We start from the raw sequence: 16681 nt of genomic DNA on the forward strand, positions 1-16681 counted from the left end.
TATGGTCACACGAAGAAGAATCTTTTTGTAACCATTTACAGTCATATGGCAGTGTTGAAGAGAGCAGTACAATCAACGCAAGTCGGTCCACTGAAAAGCAAAATAAACTAAGCAATATAACAGACCTGAATATTCAAAAGCTAATCTAAATAAAAAGGAGCTCAGATCACATGATCAGGCTTAACTCAATGAAAAATTCACTTTATCAGACTCCTACAAGAATCGCATCTAAGTACTGTTTCTCTTCTGTGGCGAATTCTGCTTCATCTTGTCTTGCAAATGCCATGCCAAGTCGTGACAGCACTTTCTGATAAAGAAAACAGGATGCACTGTTGCAAAATTCACAGGTAATTTGTAATCATCATCACCACGAAAACGAGAGTGTGCGGGTAAAATCACCATTAGAAAAAGGATCCACTTTCATGTGGCTATTTCTTTCGAGCAAAACTATGCACACAGTCTTCTTCTCGACATCAACCTGTCCTGAAAATGCCTTCAGTGTTCTACTGCTTTTGGGGACAACTTGAAGACAAGAGATTTATGCAGGTGAAACACATTTTACCCCTAAGGAAGGGGTAGGGAACTCCGGTCCTCAAGAAATGTATTCCAGTCGGGTTTTCAGGATTTCCCCAATGAGATCTATTTGCATGCACTGCTTTCAATGCATATTCATTGAGGAAATCCTGAAAACCCGACTGGAATATGGCTCTCGAGGACCGGAGTTCCCTACCCCTGCCTAAGGGGTTGTTTTACAGCAGGAAAATGCTTGAATAAAATTGTGTAGTCATTTGCTTACCTATTTACCGTATTTCCCCATATATAGGCCGAAGCTTATACATGGGTTTTACAAACTTGCTTATGGGGTGCGGCTTACTTAAATGGGGCGGCCTATCTAAATCTTTTAAAATCATCCCCCCCCGTACCTTTTTTAAATCCCCCTTAAATACCTCCCTCGCTGGATGACTGCCTCCTCCAATCTCGCGGCCAGCGATGCAGAGCAGGAGCGATCTTTTCAGAATCCAGCCTGGCCCCGCGCCACTTTCTGAATGGCTGCCGTCAGTTCTCACGATTCAGGAAGCGCCATTCAGAAAGTGGCATGGGGTCAGGCTGGATGCCGAAAAGATCACTTCTGCCCTGCACCGCTGGCCGCGAAATTGGAGGAGGCAGCCGGCAGCCATCCAGCAAGGGAGGCATTTAAGGGGGATTTTAAAAAGGTACCAGGGGGGGGGAAGATTTTAAAAAAGTTCAGCTACCGTGACTTATCTAATGGGGTGGCTTATCTAGGAGTTTTAAAATGAAAATTGGCATTTTCTGCGGCTTATACAATGGGGTGACCTATATATGTGGAAATATGGTATACACGAGTGGTATGATGGCATTCCCAGGGGAGTAGTTTGGGCAGAGCAGAGGCGGTGTTACAATGCAGATGCCTATTTTCTAAAGTACAAGTGGGTGCACGCATTCTGATTTGCCTGGGAGTAGGTAAAACATTGTGGGTAAATCTGGGAGCATAGGAGACTCTTTTGACTTTATAAAATAAACAGAAAGGGGTCCTTTCACTAAGCTGCAGTAGAAAGTGGCCTTAGGGCACCTTATGTAGGTCTTTCCCAAGTGCTAAAGCCATTTTCATTGCAGAAGCAAAATGGCCAAATTCAGGGCAGGATTAATTCATCGAGGGCCCCTAGGCACACAAGTACACTGGGCCCCCTGCCCTGCCCCACCCCACCATGCACCCAGGCGGAAACAGGAACCTGTGTCAGAGGGAAGCTTTGGGCAAGCAGCACCGCTTGCACAATTACAGTTCCCGTTGCCTTTCTTATCTGCGTTGCTTGCTTGTCTTACTTTCCGTCGATGGGGGGGGGCCGTGTTGCCGATCGGGGTGGGGGGCCCATGTTGGCGATCGATTCTGGATGGGCCCATCACCGTTTGGAAAAAACAATGTTGATGCCCTCCTTCATCGGGCCCCCCAGACCATTTCGGGCCCTAGGCACGTGCCTACGTGGCCTATTGGTTAATCTTGCCCTGGCCAAATTTCTGTTTATTTGTATTAATGTCCATGCAGTAATATTGCTATTAAAAAAAAGGACCGCGCAAGCTCATACTGCCACCTATTTTCTAGGCGGTAAAGGCTCACGCAGTAATCCTGCACTAATCAGACGGCGTGTGCTAACGTAGATGTGCTGATTCATGCAGACCTTTAAAACCCTGGCTTACATTAGCTACGTTTTAAGTTAGGCGCCAAGCGTGATTCTGTAATGGGCGCCTAAGTGTGACTGACATGCATGAAGCACCTAGCTTCAGGTATCTTATTTTATCTTTTTTTAGGCACCAATTACAGAATCTGGCCCTACGGGCTCATGTGGTAATCCTGCGCAAATCAGTTAACGTGTGGTAATATGGCTGTACTTACCGTTTAGTGCAGAAACATCTACCATTTGCCTCTAACACATGCCCCCTCCGCACAAAAAAATAATATTTTGGGGTGTGAACTAATTTGGCATTTGTCCTGCGGTATGTCATAGTAAGCGGTGGTAAGCACATGCTAGAGCTTACTGCAGCCCTGTAGAAGGTTCTGAGAATATTGGGGAAAATAATTAGGTCTGAGAACAGTGGAACGTATGGCTCCATCTGACAGTGCACTTCAAATATTCCTTCAAATTCCCCTCTGCCAAGACTATTCTCTGTGTGACCTTTGGACAAGACCTTTTGATTTCATTTTATTTGTTGGCATTAAGATAATAGTAATACTGTTACTCATCCTTCCTCTTCTCCAGAAATGTCTAAGACAGGGGTGTCCAACCTGTGGCCCCGTGAAGTATTTTGTGCGGCCCCGGTCGAGGGCGATGCAGTGTTTTCCTCTGCTGCCCCTAAGTGTTTACCGTCTTGCCGGCTCCCTTCTCTGTCTTGTGGCAGCGTTTGCATGTTTGTGCGGCCCCAGAAACATTTTTTTCTGCCAATGCAGCCCAGGGAAGCTAAAAGGTTGGACACCTCTGGTTAAGAGATGCATTGCCAAATCTTTGAATCCTAAGAGCCCATGTGGTTGCTTTTAGGTTGGAATGGCTTGACGAAGCACTTCGTTTCTAGCCTTAGATGACAAACAGTTTTATTGAGAAGCAGAGGAAAGGAGAAGTTTCTATGACTGTCTTCTTACAAAGTGCACAGCTTGCGAGTAGCAGAGAAGAGGATGAAAGAATGCTGCCTAGCGTTGTCGGATGGGCCCATACATGACCACGAGTATGAGGACTCGCTCCTTTTTAAAGTCTCTCATCACAAAGAATTCTGGGGCTTCAAATCCTGTTTTCTTAACAAGAAAAGTATGACCGCAAGTGCTGAGGCCGAAAATACCTTAAGATGTGTGTGTGGATCAAAGGTGCTAAATAAATCCAGATTGGTAATAGGCATTGCAGATGGGTTTTCGTAAGTCATTCGTGTTTCTGCACTTAATTACTTATTTATTTATTATTTATTTATTTCATTTGATTTCTATCCCATCCTCCCAGTAGCTCAGAACGGCCTACAAGCAAACATTCACAGTGGAATACAAAGGCTATACAGTAGTTTAAGTACAGGTTAAGAATGGAGAAGAGAGGGTAGAAGGAAGGTAGGAATTTAAGGGGGTGAAGGGGTAGATTGCAGTTGTAATTTTAGTTGAAGAGGAGGGTCTTTAAGGCTTTCCTGAAGGTCGTTAATGAGTTCTGTAATCTGATTTGTGGGGGGAGTTGGTTCCAGAGTTGGGGGATGAAGTGGCTGTAGGAGCATTTGCGTGCGGTTTCTGACAGGAGAGACCTGTTAAGTTCTTACAAAACTTTGGGAAAAACTAGTAAACTCAGTGAAAATGCAAATCAGGAAAAGTTTAGTGAAAGTCAGGAAAAATACATTTATTCTCTGTAATACTTATAGGTATTTTATGGAAAGGGGAATTTTGAATTATCTTACTTTTCGTGAACTCAAAAAGTAGCCTAAGACATGAAATCTGCTTAAAAATGGACTACTCTTTGTATAATTTATTTATTTATTTTTAAAATTTCTATACCGTTTTTTTCCCAAAATGGCTTACAAGGAGTTACAGCTGAAGAAACCCAGATTTTGTGAAAAACTAAGTAATATCCAAAATACACTTTCACAAGAAAAATGTTATTTCTAATGGTGCTATGCTTGAATTTTCACAGTTGCAACATAAGTTAATAAATCAGAAAGTTTTAGATGGATGCAACTGAAGCATGCCAATCAGGCGGGGTTCCCTGATTGGAAAAACCTTAATAATCATTATAGTATGGAGTTTCTTTGTTTTCAGACAGACTTCTTGGGTCACCAGGCCGCCCAGTGGTATAAATTATTAAATGGATTTACTAAGAAGAAATTAAAAACTGGTTTAAGAGATATTTGGAGCATTGAGATTAAGCATGAAATTACTGCATCTCAATGGCCACGAATTTGGTCTTGGAGGATGAAATGTACGGTGTCTGCATCTATGAGACAAACTTGGTTTTTTCTGTTACATAGAGCGTTATGGACCCCTGTTAGGTTGCAAAGAATAGATAGTTCTTTGTCTAATAGATGCTGGCATTGTCATTTAGAAGCAGGAACTTTAGATCATTTATTGTTTCATTGCCCATATATTATGAATTTTTGGAAATCAATTTGGGACCAAATTAATAATTTATTAGATAACCCAGCGGCATTATCTTATGATACTGTGATATTTGGTATGGAAATGAGAGCAAAAAGTCAGATTTCTGCGAACAACAATAAATTGCTACTTATAATGACAGGGGTTGCCATTCAACAAATCACATATAATTGGAAAGACTGGAGGAGATTAAATTATAACTTTTGGTGGAATTCTTTATGCCATATCTATAAAATGGAAAGATTTACTGCGTTACAAAAGGGATATTTTAAGAAATTTCAGGATGTATGGAAACCATTAACAAAATATTGTCAGGATTAAGTAAAATTATTTCCCTTATGTTTATTAGTTTATGAGGTAGGGAGGGGGGTATTTTATTATTACATATATCATACAATAATGGAGTATATGGTTGGGGGGATGGGCGAGGGATAGGGATAAGAATATATGTAATATACCAATGATTGTTTATAAGTGATGTATTTATTGTTACTGTGAATGAAAATATTAACACTTAATGTAATTTGTGAAAATGAATAAAGAATTATTTAAAAAAAGAAAGAAAAATATATAATGTCAAGTGGAACATGAACAGTATTGCTTAGGTTTAAATGTGATGTGCCATTAAAAAAATGGAGGAAAAAGCCTCAAACTGAGACTCTCCCAACTCCACAAAGGATATAGGATATAGGAGATGCGTTTGAAGTTTGATCGGATATGTTACACCCTGAGGCAGCAGACTTGTGAAACGCTGGCCACCGTCGGTGTACCGATCAACAGAAGATAAGTTGAAAGTTATTTCTCTTATTGTTCAGCACTAACAGCCCTGTTTAAGGTTTTTAGAACAAGCTCCGAACCACATAGGGAGGAGCGATGACAAATCGGCCGAAGTCTTGGGGCCAATCGGCTAGCTGTAAGGGGGGGGGGAGGGGTAGGATAGATTAGGGGTGAGCGGAGGGGAGGTCGCCCCTTTGGATCCGGCTTCACACGAGGTGGACGCGGCTTCCCTTCTGCTCACCAATTTTTTTTTCCTTACCAAATTTCCCTTACCGGCTTTGGGTTTTTCCGGCGGCTGGAGCGGCTCTCCTGTTGCTTCCTACATGTGCGCCCCACGTGGGACAGCAGTGGCTGGCCCAGTCCCGATGCTGACTTCTTGGGGACAGCCTTGCTGCTGCATCCTGGATTGCTCATGTTCCTCCGGCCTGCAGAGGCGCCGGCAGGGTAGCGCTGGAGCGCTCCTGTTCCCCTGCAGAGCTTGGCTGTACAACTGGTGAGCATGTGCCGACCGGGAAGCGGGGAGGCAGGTCACCATCGGCCACGTGGCGCACGAGCGATCAGCTTGGCCGCCGTTCTGCCTCCGATGCCGACGACGCGAGAGGCCATCCCGACCGGGTGCCCTTGGTGGACCAGGCCCGGCTTCTGTCCGGGGGCCGGCTTCTCAGCGCTGGGGGGGCTTAAACACTGCACAGGCAGCCTATGAGCGTTGCTGGCCCGTCTGTGCCGCAAACCGCTGTGGCCGGGAGCGCCCATCCCAAAAATTGCCTCCGTTGCAGCGTGCACTCTCTCGGTCGAGGCACGCTGCAACGGAGGCAACGCTGGCTCGAGCCGACGCAGGCGCGTGGGAGCAGATTGGGGGTAGTCTTCGGCTACAGCGGCAGCCAACTACTTGCCCCAACGCGTCCAGCACCCATCCTGCTGCGCCGCAGCAGCGATGGTCAGCGCTGTCTCACCTGCTCAGCGTGAGCAATCCGGCGGTGGGGGAGGAGGGATTTGTGTCTCCGACCTCTAGCGGCCACGCGGTAGCGGGCCGCGTCCTCCAACAGGGCCCATCACTGTCTCCCAGCCCCCCTACTCCTACCCCGAACCAGGCGCCTATCTCCTGCCGCGACGAGGCAGCGGTTGTCCGCGCCGTCTCACCCGCTCAGCGTGAGCAATCCGGCGGTGGGGGAAGAGGGAATTGGGTCTCCGAGCTGTAGCGGCCACGCGGCAGCGGGCCGCGGCCTCCGACATGGCCCATCGCCGTCTCCTCTACCCCGAACCAGGCACCATAGCGGCCTGCGACTCCACGCGGCCGCACTAGGCCACGCGGCATTCCCTTCCGCTGCATGAGGGGGGGGGCGGGCGGGCACGCGCCATGGCCTCCGCCCAAAGCCCCCTCTCAGTCTCCCGGCTGCCCTACCCCTACCTCACGCGGCCAGCGACCCAGATAGCGCTCCAGGCACCCAGGGGGCTGCCAGTCGCGGCCGCATGTCTCGGCGCCTAGCCAGCACTGCTGGTTCGTGTATGGGGACGGCCCCGGCTGCCTCTTTCGCTAGCAAGTTGAGGGTCGCCGGGAGAGTGCGGGCCATGCTGCTGGGTGAGGGTACAGCGCCCACGTGGCCGCTAAGCCGGTACCTTCCATGTTGCTGTCCCAGCCTCCATACAGTGGCATTTTGCAGGGTAGGCACTCAGCACACTGAACAATCTGTTCTTTCCCTATTACTATCTGAGTCTAATTCTCTGCATTTTGTAATTTCCCTATTGCTATCTGAGTCTAATTCTCTGCTACAATGTGCTGGACAAAATATAGGAACTTGCCTTCAGAGCTGTGTTAGACGGGTATGTTATGCTTCACTGTGTTATTTCTGGTCTGGCCATCTGTCCAATCAGCTATGTTTAATGATCCTATAATTCTTATCCGCGGGATGTGAAATATTGCTACAATTGCTACAAATTAGATCAGCATTTATCTTTCCAGTTATGCTATGACACTGGATTCATCACATTTCTTATTTCCATTAATTTCTTTAACTATAACTTTCTTATTTCCGGGAATTATCTTTATCTATAAATTTCTTATTTCCGTGAATTTTCTTTAACTATAACTTGCAATAATTTTTGAGCATCTGGCTTTGAGATCTTCAAAATCTCAAACATCAGGATCAGGATGGGAATAGCCTCAACTGGATTAGCATTTTATGCATTACCAATTGGGACAGATTGCATTATCTGTGTTTTCCTTATTAAGTTTCTGCTATATAACTTAACCTTATAAAACAAAGAAGACACAAGTTGGAGGCCGCTCGGTTTTTCTTTTACATGACATGCTTATAAACAATCATGTTCCACCCTACTTATGACCACTTACAGTCTCATTCTCTTAGTATTTCTCGTTGCCATACCATCACAGCGCAAGTCACGATACAAGCCGCCAGCGCTGAAGAAGCCTGCGGCCAGCACACGCACTACCGCGGCTTCTACGGCCGCACAGCCTCAGCAGGACCTCACCAACTTAATGATGGAGAATATTTGGGTTTCCTTATTCATTTTCTGCTATAGAACTTAACCTCATAAATCACTGAAGCCACAAGTGGAGGCCGCTCGGTTTTCTTTTACATGACAGGCTTATTGTGTTCCACCCTACTTAGGCCTGTACTTACAGTCTCATTCTTGTAGTATTTCTCGTAGCCATGCCATCCAAGCTGCCAGCACCTCTGCACACGCGCTACTACCGCGGCTGCTACGGCCGCTCTGCTCAGCTGGAGCTCACCGACGTCATGACTGTGGTACAACAGCAGATAGCCATGCTCGGTTCACGCACTGACCCAACGCTTATTAGCGGGGTCTTCACCCGCCCCAGAAGCTACTGGCAAGCTACAACAGACCCTACACACCCGACTCCTGCCACAGCCGCAAGCTAACCTTCCGGATCCCCTTGATCTAGCAATCTGATTTCCCCTCTTTGTGGCCGATACACAAGTCTCTCTTAGGGATGTCTCTCCTAGTACTGACATCCTATACTCGTGCATCAAATTTGTTATTGACATGCTTCACTTCTTATGTTCTAAACTCTTCCAGCACATAAGTAATTACTCCAGCTATGAAGTAATTTAGCTGCATTATCACTGCCCTCGCTCTTTAACCCCACTAATCAGGAGGGCAAATGATCAGGCTCGGCAATGAGATGGTCCAGTGGCTTAGCCCTGGCTAGGATCGCCCGAGATTTGGGCTGCATTCACATCTTAGGGGAAATGCCTCACGACTTCGGTAGCTCGGGGGGGACTTCTATTTACAGGTCCTGCCCTTAGACTTCGATTCACGAGTACGATGCATACTACTGAACAACACTTGCTCCATACGAGAGCACAGGTCGTCAGGTGGTGTCCTCTTCCACGAACCCTACAACCGATGGGACCAGATCGCCCGTCGACAGGGTTATCCGACTGAGCTTCCTTGATGTTGTTTCTTGACCTTACCGGCCCCTTATACGGGGGATGCTATGTGAGCTCCATTGACCACACCAGTTCGATTAACCTCACTTCCTGCACACCTCATGTATTAACGGTTTTCTTTCCCACACAGTCTATTGATATCATGTACCATCTTGCTTTCGACCTCATTACCAGAGACCAAGCCCACTACAGCTGACTTGTGGAATCCTGTACTCACAAGCATCGGCAGTACGATAATCAGCATCTGGGAGGTAAATGCGATACATGGGTCTATAATCGTAGCCTTACAGGGCTTTAGAGGGACATAGATGGAATCGGCGTGTTCATATATCGGCTACAGATAGTGGCTAGAAACAAGTTTTACTCTGGTTACATGAAAGTTGTAAATGGATGTAGACTAGAAGCTGGGTCCTATATTGACAAGGAAGCTGGCTAGATTTGGGCTTTACATTGAGGTCAAGGATGTATAACAAAAAAAAAAAAATAAATACATAAATTCATAAATTCACAAAATATATTATTTTACCTTAAAGGGCTACTTTCGCTTTATCCATTGGGGTTTTATAAGACCTTCATAATGAGGGTTTCCTTTACCTCAACAGCGTCTACGGGACATTATGCCCGACTCTTCCCTTACGGTTTACATTCCTTCCAGAACTACTATACACACATATTATGACCGAATATTTAATGGTCTCACATTCTTGGATTATGTGGAACATGGGATAAGTAGGGTAATAGGTACACACTGATCCAGATATGCTCCTCACTACATTGGATAGACTCATCAGTACATTTGATATGCTCCTCACATTGAATTGCTCAGCATTACATTGGATAGGCTCATCAATACATGGGATATGCTCCTCATGGCCTAGGATCATCAGTACATTGGATATGCTCCTCTGTACATGAGCTAGGCTCATCACTACATTGGCTAGGCTTATCAGTACATTGGATATACTCCTCTGTACATTGCTAGGCTCACCAGTACATTGGATAGGCTCCTCTGTACATTGCTAGGATATGCTCCTCTGTATATTGCTACTCTCATCAGTACATTGGATATGCTCCTCTGTTCATTGCTAGGCCCATCCGTACATTGAAAATGCTCCTCTGTACATTGCTAGGCTCATCAGTACATTAGATAATTGCTAGGCTCATCAGTACATTGGATATGCTCCTCTGTACTTTGCTAGGCTCATCATTACATTGGATATGCTCCTCTGTACATGGCCTGTGCTCATCAGTACATTGGATATGCTCCTCTGTACATGGGCTAGGCTCATCAGTACATTGGATATGCTCCTCTGTACATTGCTAGGCTCATCCGTACATTGGATATGCTTCTCTGTACATTGCTAGGCTCATCCGTACATTGGATATGCTCCTCTGTACTTGGCTAGGCTATATATATATATATATATATATATATATATATATATATATATATATATATATATATATATATATATATATATATATATATATTTAGTGCGCTGTACCCTGGCAGTGGGTTGCATATATTTATTTTCATTACGCTGAGACGATGAAGTTATCTGTACCTTGGCATATATATCTGTACCTTGGTTTATGGAGCGCAGTACCCGTGCATTGGGTTGCATATATATATTTTCAGTATATTTTCAGTACACTGAGGCGATTCAGTACACTGAGGTGAGACAGATATCAGTACTTTGGCTTATATATTTAGTGCGCATTACCCGTGCAGTGGGGCGATGAAGTTATCAGTACTTTAGCAGACCCATGCAGTGGGTTGCATATAAGGCCGCAGCTACAGCACTTGGGGGGAACCCGCGATAAGCGAGGTTTCGCTATCCCGGGTAGTGGAGGGTAAGCACAGCATATGAGTCAACGACATACACCTTTACATTGCTTAGGAAATTGGGCATGTCACCTTGCTTGGACGGCAGGGAGGCCAGGCCATGATCTTCACAGCAACGTACTGCTGATGAGAGGACACATCCTTGAACGGGATAGGTCCAGCGAGCAGGGGAAGCTGTTACGGCAACCCACATTCGGAGAGGATGGCGAGGCATATGCTGTGCACCTGATCATGTGGTGGGTATACCTGATTAGTTATTCTGCTCAGCTGATGACAGTTGTGATGTAATAGTGCTGTTATGGCTGCGGCCTAATAAAATCCCACACTAGTTGAAAACGCTTGTGTATTGTCTTTGTTTTCATGACAGGGGGTAGAGCACCAAGTGCTGAGTGCACGATTTGACGTTTGGGAGTGCAATGGAGGTTTTTTGCCAGTGAGGTTATCACCTAACCACCTGTTAACCACCTTTGTGGAGGTGGGAGGGTCTCAGTCTGAGGCTTTTTCCTCCATTTTTTTTAATGGCACATCATATTTAAATCTAAGCAGTACTGTTCATGTTCCACTTGACGTTATATATTTTACAAGGAGTTACATACATAAAATGTTAAAAATCTATACAAAATAAGAAAATAAAACAGACATATTCAGTCTTATATAAAATCAATTGCTCAGAAAAATGCATCAACAAATAGTTGATTCTTCAACATTTTCCTAAATGAATTCCTCTCTACCCATTTTCATATCTGGCCAACAAGGCCATCCATAGCTTGACTCCTGCACATGTGAAAGTCATGGCATTCGTATCTACATGTTTAGGGTTAGCCTTTGTTTTCAGCAATGAGGCACCTTCAGAACGCAGGGATCTTTGTGGTTGATAACTGAACACTGGCTCCCAATTAGCCAACGCTGTGCATTCAAGGCCCTGGCAATAGCACACAAAAGAATTTATGCCACCACCCCCTCCTACATAAAATCCAAGCTACCCATCTACATCCCCACCCGCACCCTCCGCTCAGAAACGGAGATACACCTATGCATTCCCCCCGGAAGGTCCCTCCTCTCAGAAACCGCCCGCAAACACTCCTACAGCCACTTCATTCCCCAACTCTGGAACCAACTCCCCCCTCAACTCAGAATACAGAACTTACTAATGACATTCCGTGAAATGGTAAAGACCCTCCTCTTCAACTAAAGGTCACCCTCAGTCTACACCCAACCCCTTTAACCCCACCTCTACCTTTCTTTCTCCATTCTAATCTTCTGCCTAAATTTCTGTATAGTCCACTCTCAAATAACTTGTATCTAAACCAAACTACTTATTTTTAAACTACTGTTCTTAATTTGCTGTGTAGTCCCTATTCTTAAACTGCTGCACAGTCTGTTATGTCCAAGTATTTCAATCTACTGTATAATCTTGTATGTCCAATTCACTCCATTGTGAATGTTTACTTGTAAACCGTTCTGAGCTACTGGGAGGACGGGATAAAAATCTAAATAAATAAATAAATAACGAGACATCATATTCTTTAAAATTTCAGGCATCGTACCATATAGGAATTGATGACATTGCACAATTGCTTTGTATTGAATTTGAAATGCAACTGGCAACCAGTGTACTTGTCGAAGGTATGGAGTAATATGCTCTGGAACAACCTCTTAGGAATCTGAGCTTCCTCCAACTCTTCCGTAAACATCTGAAAACCTGGTTATTCTTAAAAATGTAACTCCTCCTCCCTCTCTGGTTATTCTAGTCCTCTAAATTTTCTCTTCATTTTGCCTCTTCCCTCCACTGGAGTTCCTTTCTACCCTAACTCTTGTTAACTGTGTCGAGCTTTACGAATGTAGAGATGATGCGGTATACAAACCTAAGGTTTAGATTAGATTAGATATCTTGATGTTCCAGTTATCAATATAGATAAGGAATCCACTGAGAACCTGCAGTGATTATCAGAACATAGATAGTTTTACAAAGGCGTGTTAACTGATTTAGCACACACTGAATGCTAACACGCCCACTATATTCTATGGGCGTGTTAGCATTTAGCGCACGCTAAATCAGTTAACCCACCTTTGTAAAAGGGCCTCTAAGTAAAAAGGCTAGAGGAAAAGTACAAGAATTACTGAAAATACAGGAGACTTTGCCAAACAATGATGGGAGGCGTTATGGTATATCACATTTTAAGAAACAATGAAAAAAATGGCACAAATTAATGTGTAAAACCTGATCTGATTAACCCCGCTCCTCCAATCCCTAAGCCCCTCCCCGCAGAGAAAAATAAAAGCCTGGATTCTCGAAATCCTCGATTAACGATAGCATGCATATATCCATTCATCACAAGGGATCTTTCATAGGCAAAGCACACGACAGGGTTTTGTACCTTTTGTACCTCTGTATCATGCTTCTGTTGTAGCATCAGCTTTTCTTCGTGGAATTTGGTCTCCAGCAATTTTGCTTTCATGTCCAACTTTGAGAGAAAGAGGTTGCCGTTATTTTCACATTCAATATAGCCATCTGCCACCAATTATTTGACATATCTGTTTTTAAATGATTTTTTTCCCCAGCGGCTAATATCTGGATGTAAGAATTAAAAAAAATAAGTAGTGTAACATTTCCAAGAAATCATAATAACCAAAGTCAACTCCAATCCAACTGTAGTTAAAGCCTCATTTCAAGAACTGGCATTTTTACCACTTCCAGTATCCAAAGCTGCTGGATAGAATTTGGGAAGTAAATCATTGGGTACTAGTCCGGCAATTTTCTGGATCACCTCATGGAACAAAGAATTTAGTTTATAGGATTAAGAAGGTTATTTTTGTGCTGTGCTATTTACACATGACTCACACAGACCCTATTTAGGGGTGGGGTGTTAAAAGGGAATTGTTTCAAACTGCCGCCATCTTTACTTGTGTACAGTTATGGTCAAGACTGATGGCGTTTCACTACTAGGTAGAACATAAGAACATAAGCAGTGCCTCTGCCGGGTCAGACCACAGGTCCATCCTGCCCAGCAGTCCGCTCCCGCGGCGGCCCAAACAGGTCACGACCTGTCTGTATCACCAGAAGAGGCTCCCTTGCCACCTTGGTTTCTCATTTAAGTCCTGTCTTCCTATCGAAGTCCTAACCCTCCGGTCTTGCACATGCACGACCTGGTTTGGTTTCTATACTCATTACCTGGTTAGCTTTCTATACTTGTGTTACATCCCAGCTCCTCCCTCAGTATCCCATGATCCCTTTATCCTTCAGGAATCCGTCCAATCCCTGTTTGAATCCCTGTACCGTACTCTGCCTGATCACTTCCTCCGGTAGCGCATTCCAAGTGTCCACGACCCTTTGGGTGAAAAAAAACTTCCTTGCGTTTGTTTTGAACCTATCTCCCTTCAGTTTCTCCGAATGCCCCCTCGTACCTGTTGTCCCCTTCAGTCTGAAGAATCTGTCCCTATCCACCCTCTCTATGCCCCTCATGATCTTGAAGGTCTCTATCATATCTCCCCTGAGCCTCCTCTTTTCCAGAGAGAAGAGCCCCAGCCTATCCAACCTCTCGGCGTATGGGCAGTGTTCCAGCCCTTTTACCATTTTCGTTGCTCTCCTTTGGACTCTCTCAAGTACCGCCATGTCCTTCTTGAGGTGCGGCGACCAATACTGAACGCAGTATTCCAGATGTGGACGCACCATCGCTCGATATAATGGCATGATGATTTCCCGTGTTCTGGTTGTTATGCCCTTCTTTATGATGCCAAGCATCCTGTTGGCTTTTTTCGAGGCTGCTGCGCACTGTGCAGATGGCTTCAGTGATGCATCCACCAGCACACCCAAGTCTCTCTCAAGTCTGCTGTCTCCCAACAATACCCCCCCCCCCCAATTTGTAGTTGAACAACGGGTTCTTTTTCCCTATATGCATGACCTTGCATTTGTCCACGTTAAAGCGCATTTGCCATTTGTTTGCCCAGTCTTCTAGCTTGTCCAGGTCTCTTTGTAGGTCCTCACACTCCTCCCTGGTCCTAACTCTGCCGCACAGTTTGGTATCGTCTGCAAATTTTATAATCTCGCACTTTGCCTCCTTTTCCAGGTCATTGATAAATATGTTAAAGAGTAACGGCCCCAGCACCGACCCCTGTGGTACACCGCTTGTGACTCCCCGCCAGTCAGAATATTGACCCTTTACTCCGACCCTCTGCAGTCTGCCCGACAACCAGTGCTTGATCCATCTGTGCACATCCCCTCCCACCCTGTGGTTCCACAGCTTCTTAAGCAGCCTTTCATGTGGCACCTTGTCGAAAGCCTTTTGAAAATCGAGGTAAATGATGTCTATGGGTTCCCCATTGTCCACCCGACTGCTTATTCCCTCAAAGAAGTACAGAAGGTTCGTTAGGCACGACCTTCCCTTACAGAATCCGTGCTGGCTTGTTCTCAATAGGTCATTCTTCTCGAAGTGCTCGCAAATGCCGTCCTTGATCATAGCTTCCACCATCTTCCCTATAATTGAAGTCAGGCTCACTGGCCTGTAGTTCCCGGGGTCACCCCTCGATATTAGGTGATAGTAGGTGATATTAGAGAATGACACGGTGGCGGTTTACCCGCGGCCACCGCATTTTAGCCGCGGGTCACCCGCCGAAAACGGGGAAGAAAACTAGCAGTCGCTGCGGCGACGGGGACAAGGCCATTCACCGCCCGCGGGGCGGTGAATGGTCTTGTCCCCGCAGTGAGGCATGAAGGATCGCGCGGTCCCCGCAGCTCACACCCGCCTGCCCAATCGATTCTAGTGTTTAGCCAGCTCTCTCCCTTCTCCTCACCTTAGTTTGTAGATTTTCTTTTTCGGCGACCCGCACGCTATCAGAGAGCCGCGCACCCGCTGCTGCTCAGTTTCGATCTTCTGCTCTGACGCAACCGGAAACAGGAAGTTGCAGAAGATTGAACACTGAGCAGCCGCGCGTGCGCGGCTCTTTGGGAAAGCGTGCAGGTCGCCGAAAAAGAAAACCTATAAACTAAGGTGAGGAGAAGGGAGAGAGCTGGCTAAACACTAGGATCGATTGGGCAGGCAGGTAGTGGCTGCGGGGACCGTGCGATCGCTAGTGTTCCCGGCTCAAATTGGAAGGAGGGAGTGAAAGGGAAAAGGATTCTGGGCCAAGGGGATGAAGTCGGAAAGAAAAACCCACAGCAGGAAAGAAAGGGAAGGACTGGCAGGTGAGCCAGATGCTAGAAGCAGGGGGGGGGGAAGAAAGAGGGAAAAAAGCTAGATGGGGTTGAAAAGAAGAGACACACTGGTATGGAAGAGGAAGATAGGGGAAATCTGGACACAGGAAGGTAACAGAAAGAGGGGAAATTATGTGCATGGGGCATAGGGACAGAGACATAAAGGGGACATGCCATGGGGATGGTATATGGACACAGGGGGGGCAATGACAGATACATAGGGGAGATATTAGAAATGGAGAAAATAGGAGCACAGAAGCGAGATGGTTTGTGGGGATGGGACAGGGACCGAGCTTGCAGGCTCCAGTGGCTTGCACAAATTACATTGTAACGTGCCATGAAAATAAGAGGAAGGAAGGTAGATAGGCCACGCGAGAGGAGCTGAAGGGTAGTAGAAAGGAACAGATGGTAAAGGAGGGAGGGAAGGGTGGTGGTGGAAAGGAATAGAACAGACATTGAAGGAGGGTGGAGAGGAACAGACCCCCAAGGGAAATGTGGAAGACAGAGTGGGAAGAAGACAGATGCCAGACTATGCGGGAGTGGAGGGAAGAAGATGGGTGCTAGACCAATTGGGGGGGGGGGGTTAAGGGAGAGGCACAGTAACAGCAAATGGAAGACGCAGAGAGAAGACACACAGTGGATGGAAGGAATTCAATGAGAAGATGTGGAAAGCAGAAACCAGACAACAAAGGTAGAAAAAAAAATTATATTTATTTATTTATTTTTTGCTTTAGGATAAAATAGTATATTAGTTGTGTTGATAAAAATTTATAAACAAAGCCCTGCCAGCTGAACATCTCTTT

The 16681-nt window shown here is 45.6% G+C and overlaps 1 protein-coding gene across 9 annotated transcripts in view; it reads right to left on the reverse strand.

Moving 5' to 3' along the window:
* CEP112 (centrosomal protein 112) overlaps positions 1-16681 on the reverse strand; it is a 729616-nt gene that overhangs the window by 521396 nt on the left and 191539 nt on the right. For 7 of the 9 annotated variants that reach the window (XM_033961733.1, XM_033961732.1, XM_033961730.1 and 4 more), the window contains one exon: positions 13066-13152. The exons of 1 other annotated variant lie outside the window; for it this stretch is intronic. In XM_033961733.1, the coding sequence (XP_033817624.1) occupies positions 13066-13152 (87 nt within the window). The remainder of the gene's footprint in view (positions 1-13065; positions 13153-16681) is intronic. One more of the 9 variants, XM_033961728.1, reaches the window with a different exon arrangement.

The sequence above is a fragment of the Geotrypetes seraphini genome, chromosome 10 (assembly GCF_902459505.1).
Source record: "Geotrypetes seraphini chromosome 10, aGeoSer1.1, whole genome shotgun sequence".
NCBI lineage: Eukaryota > Metazoa > Chordata > Amphibia > Gymnophiona > Dermophiidae > Geotrypetes > Geotrypetes seraphini.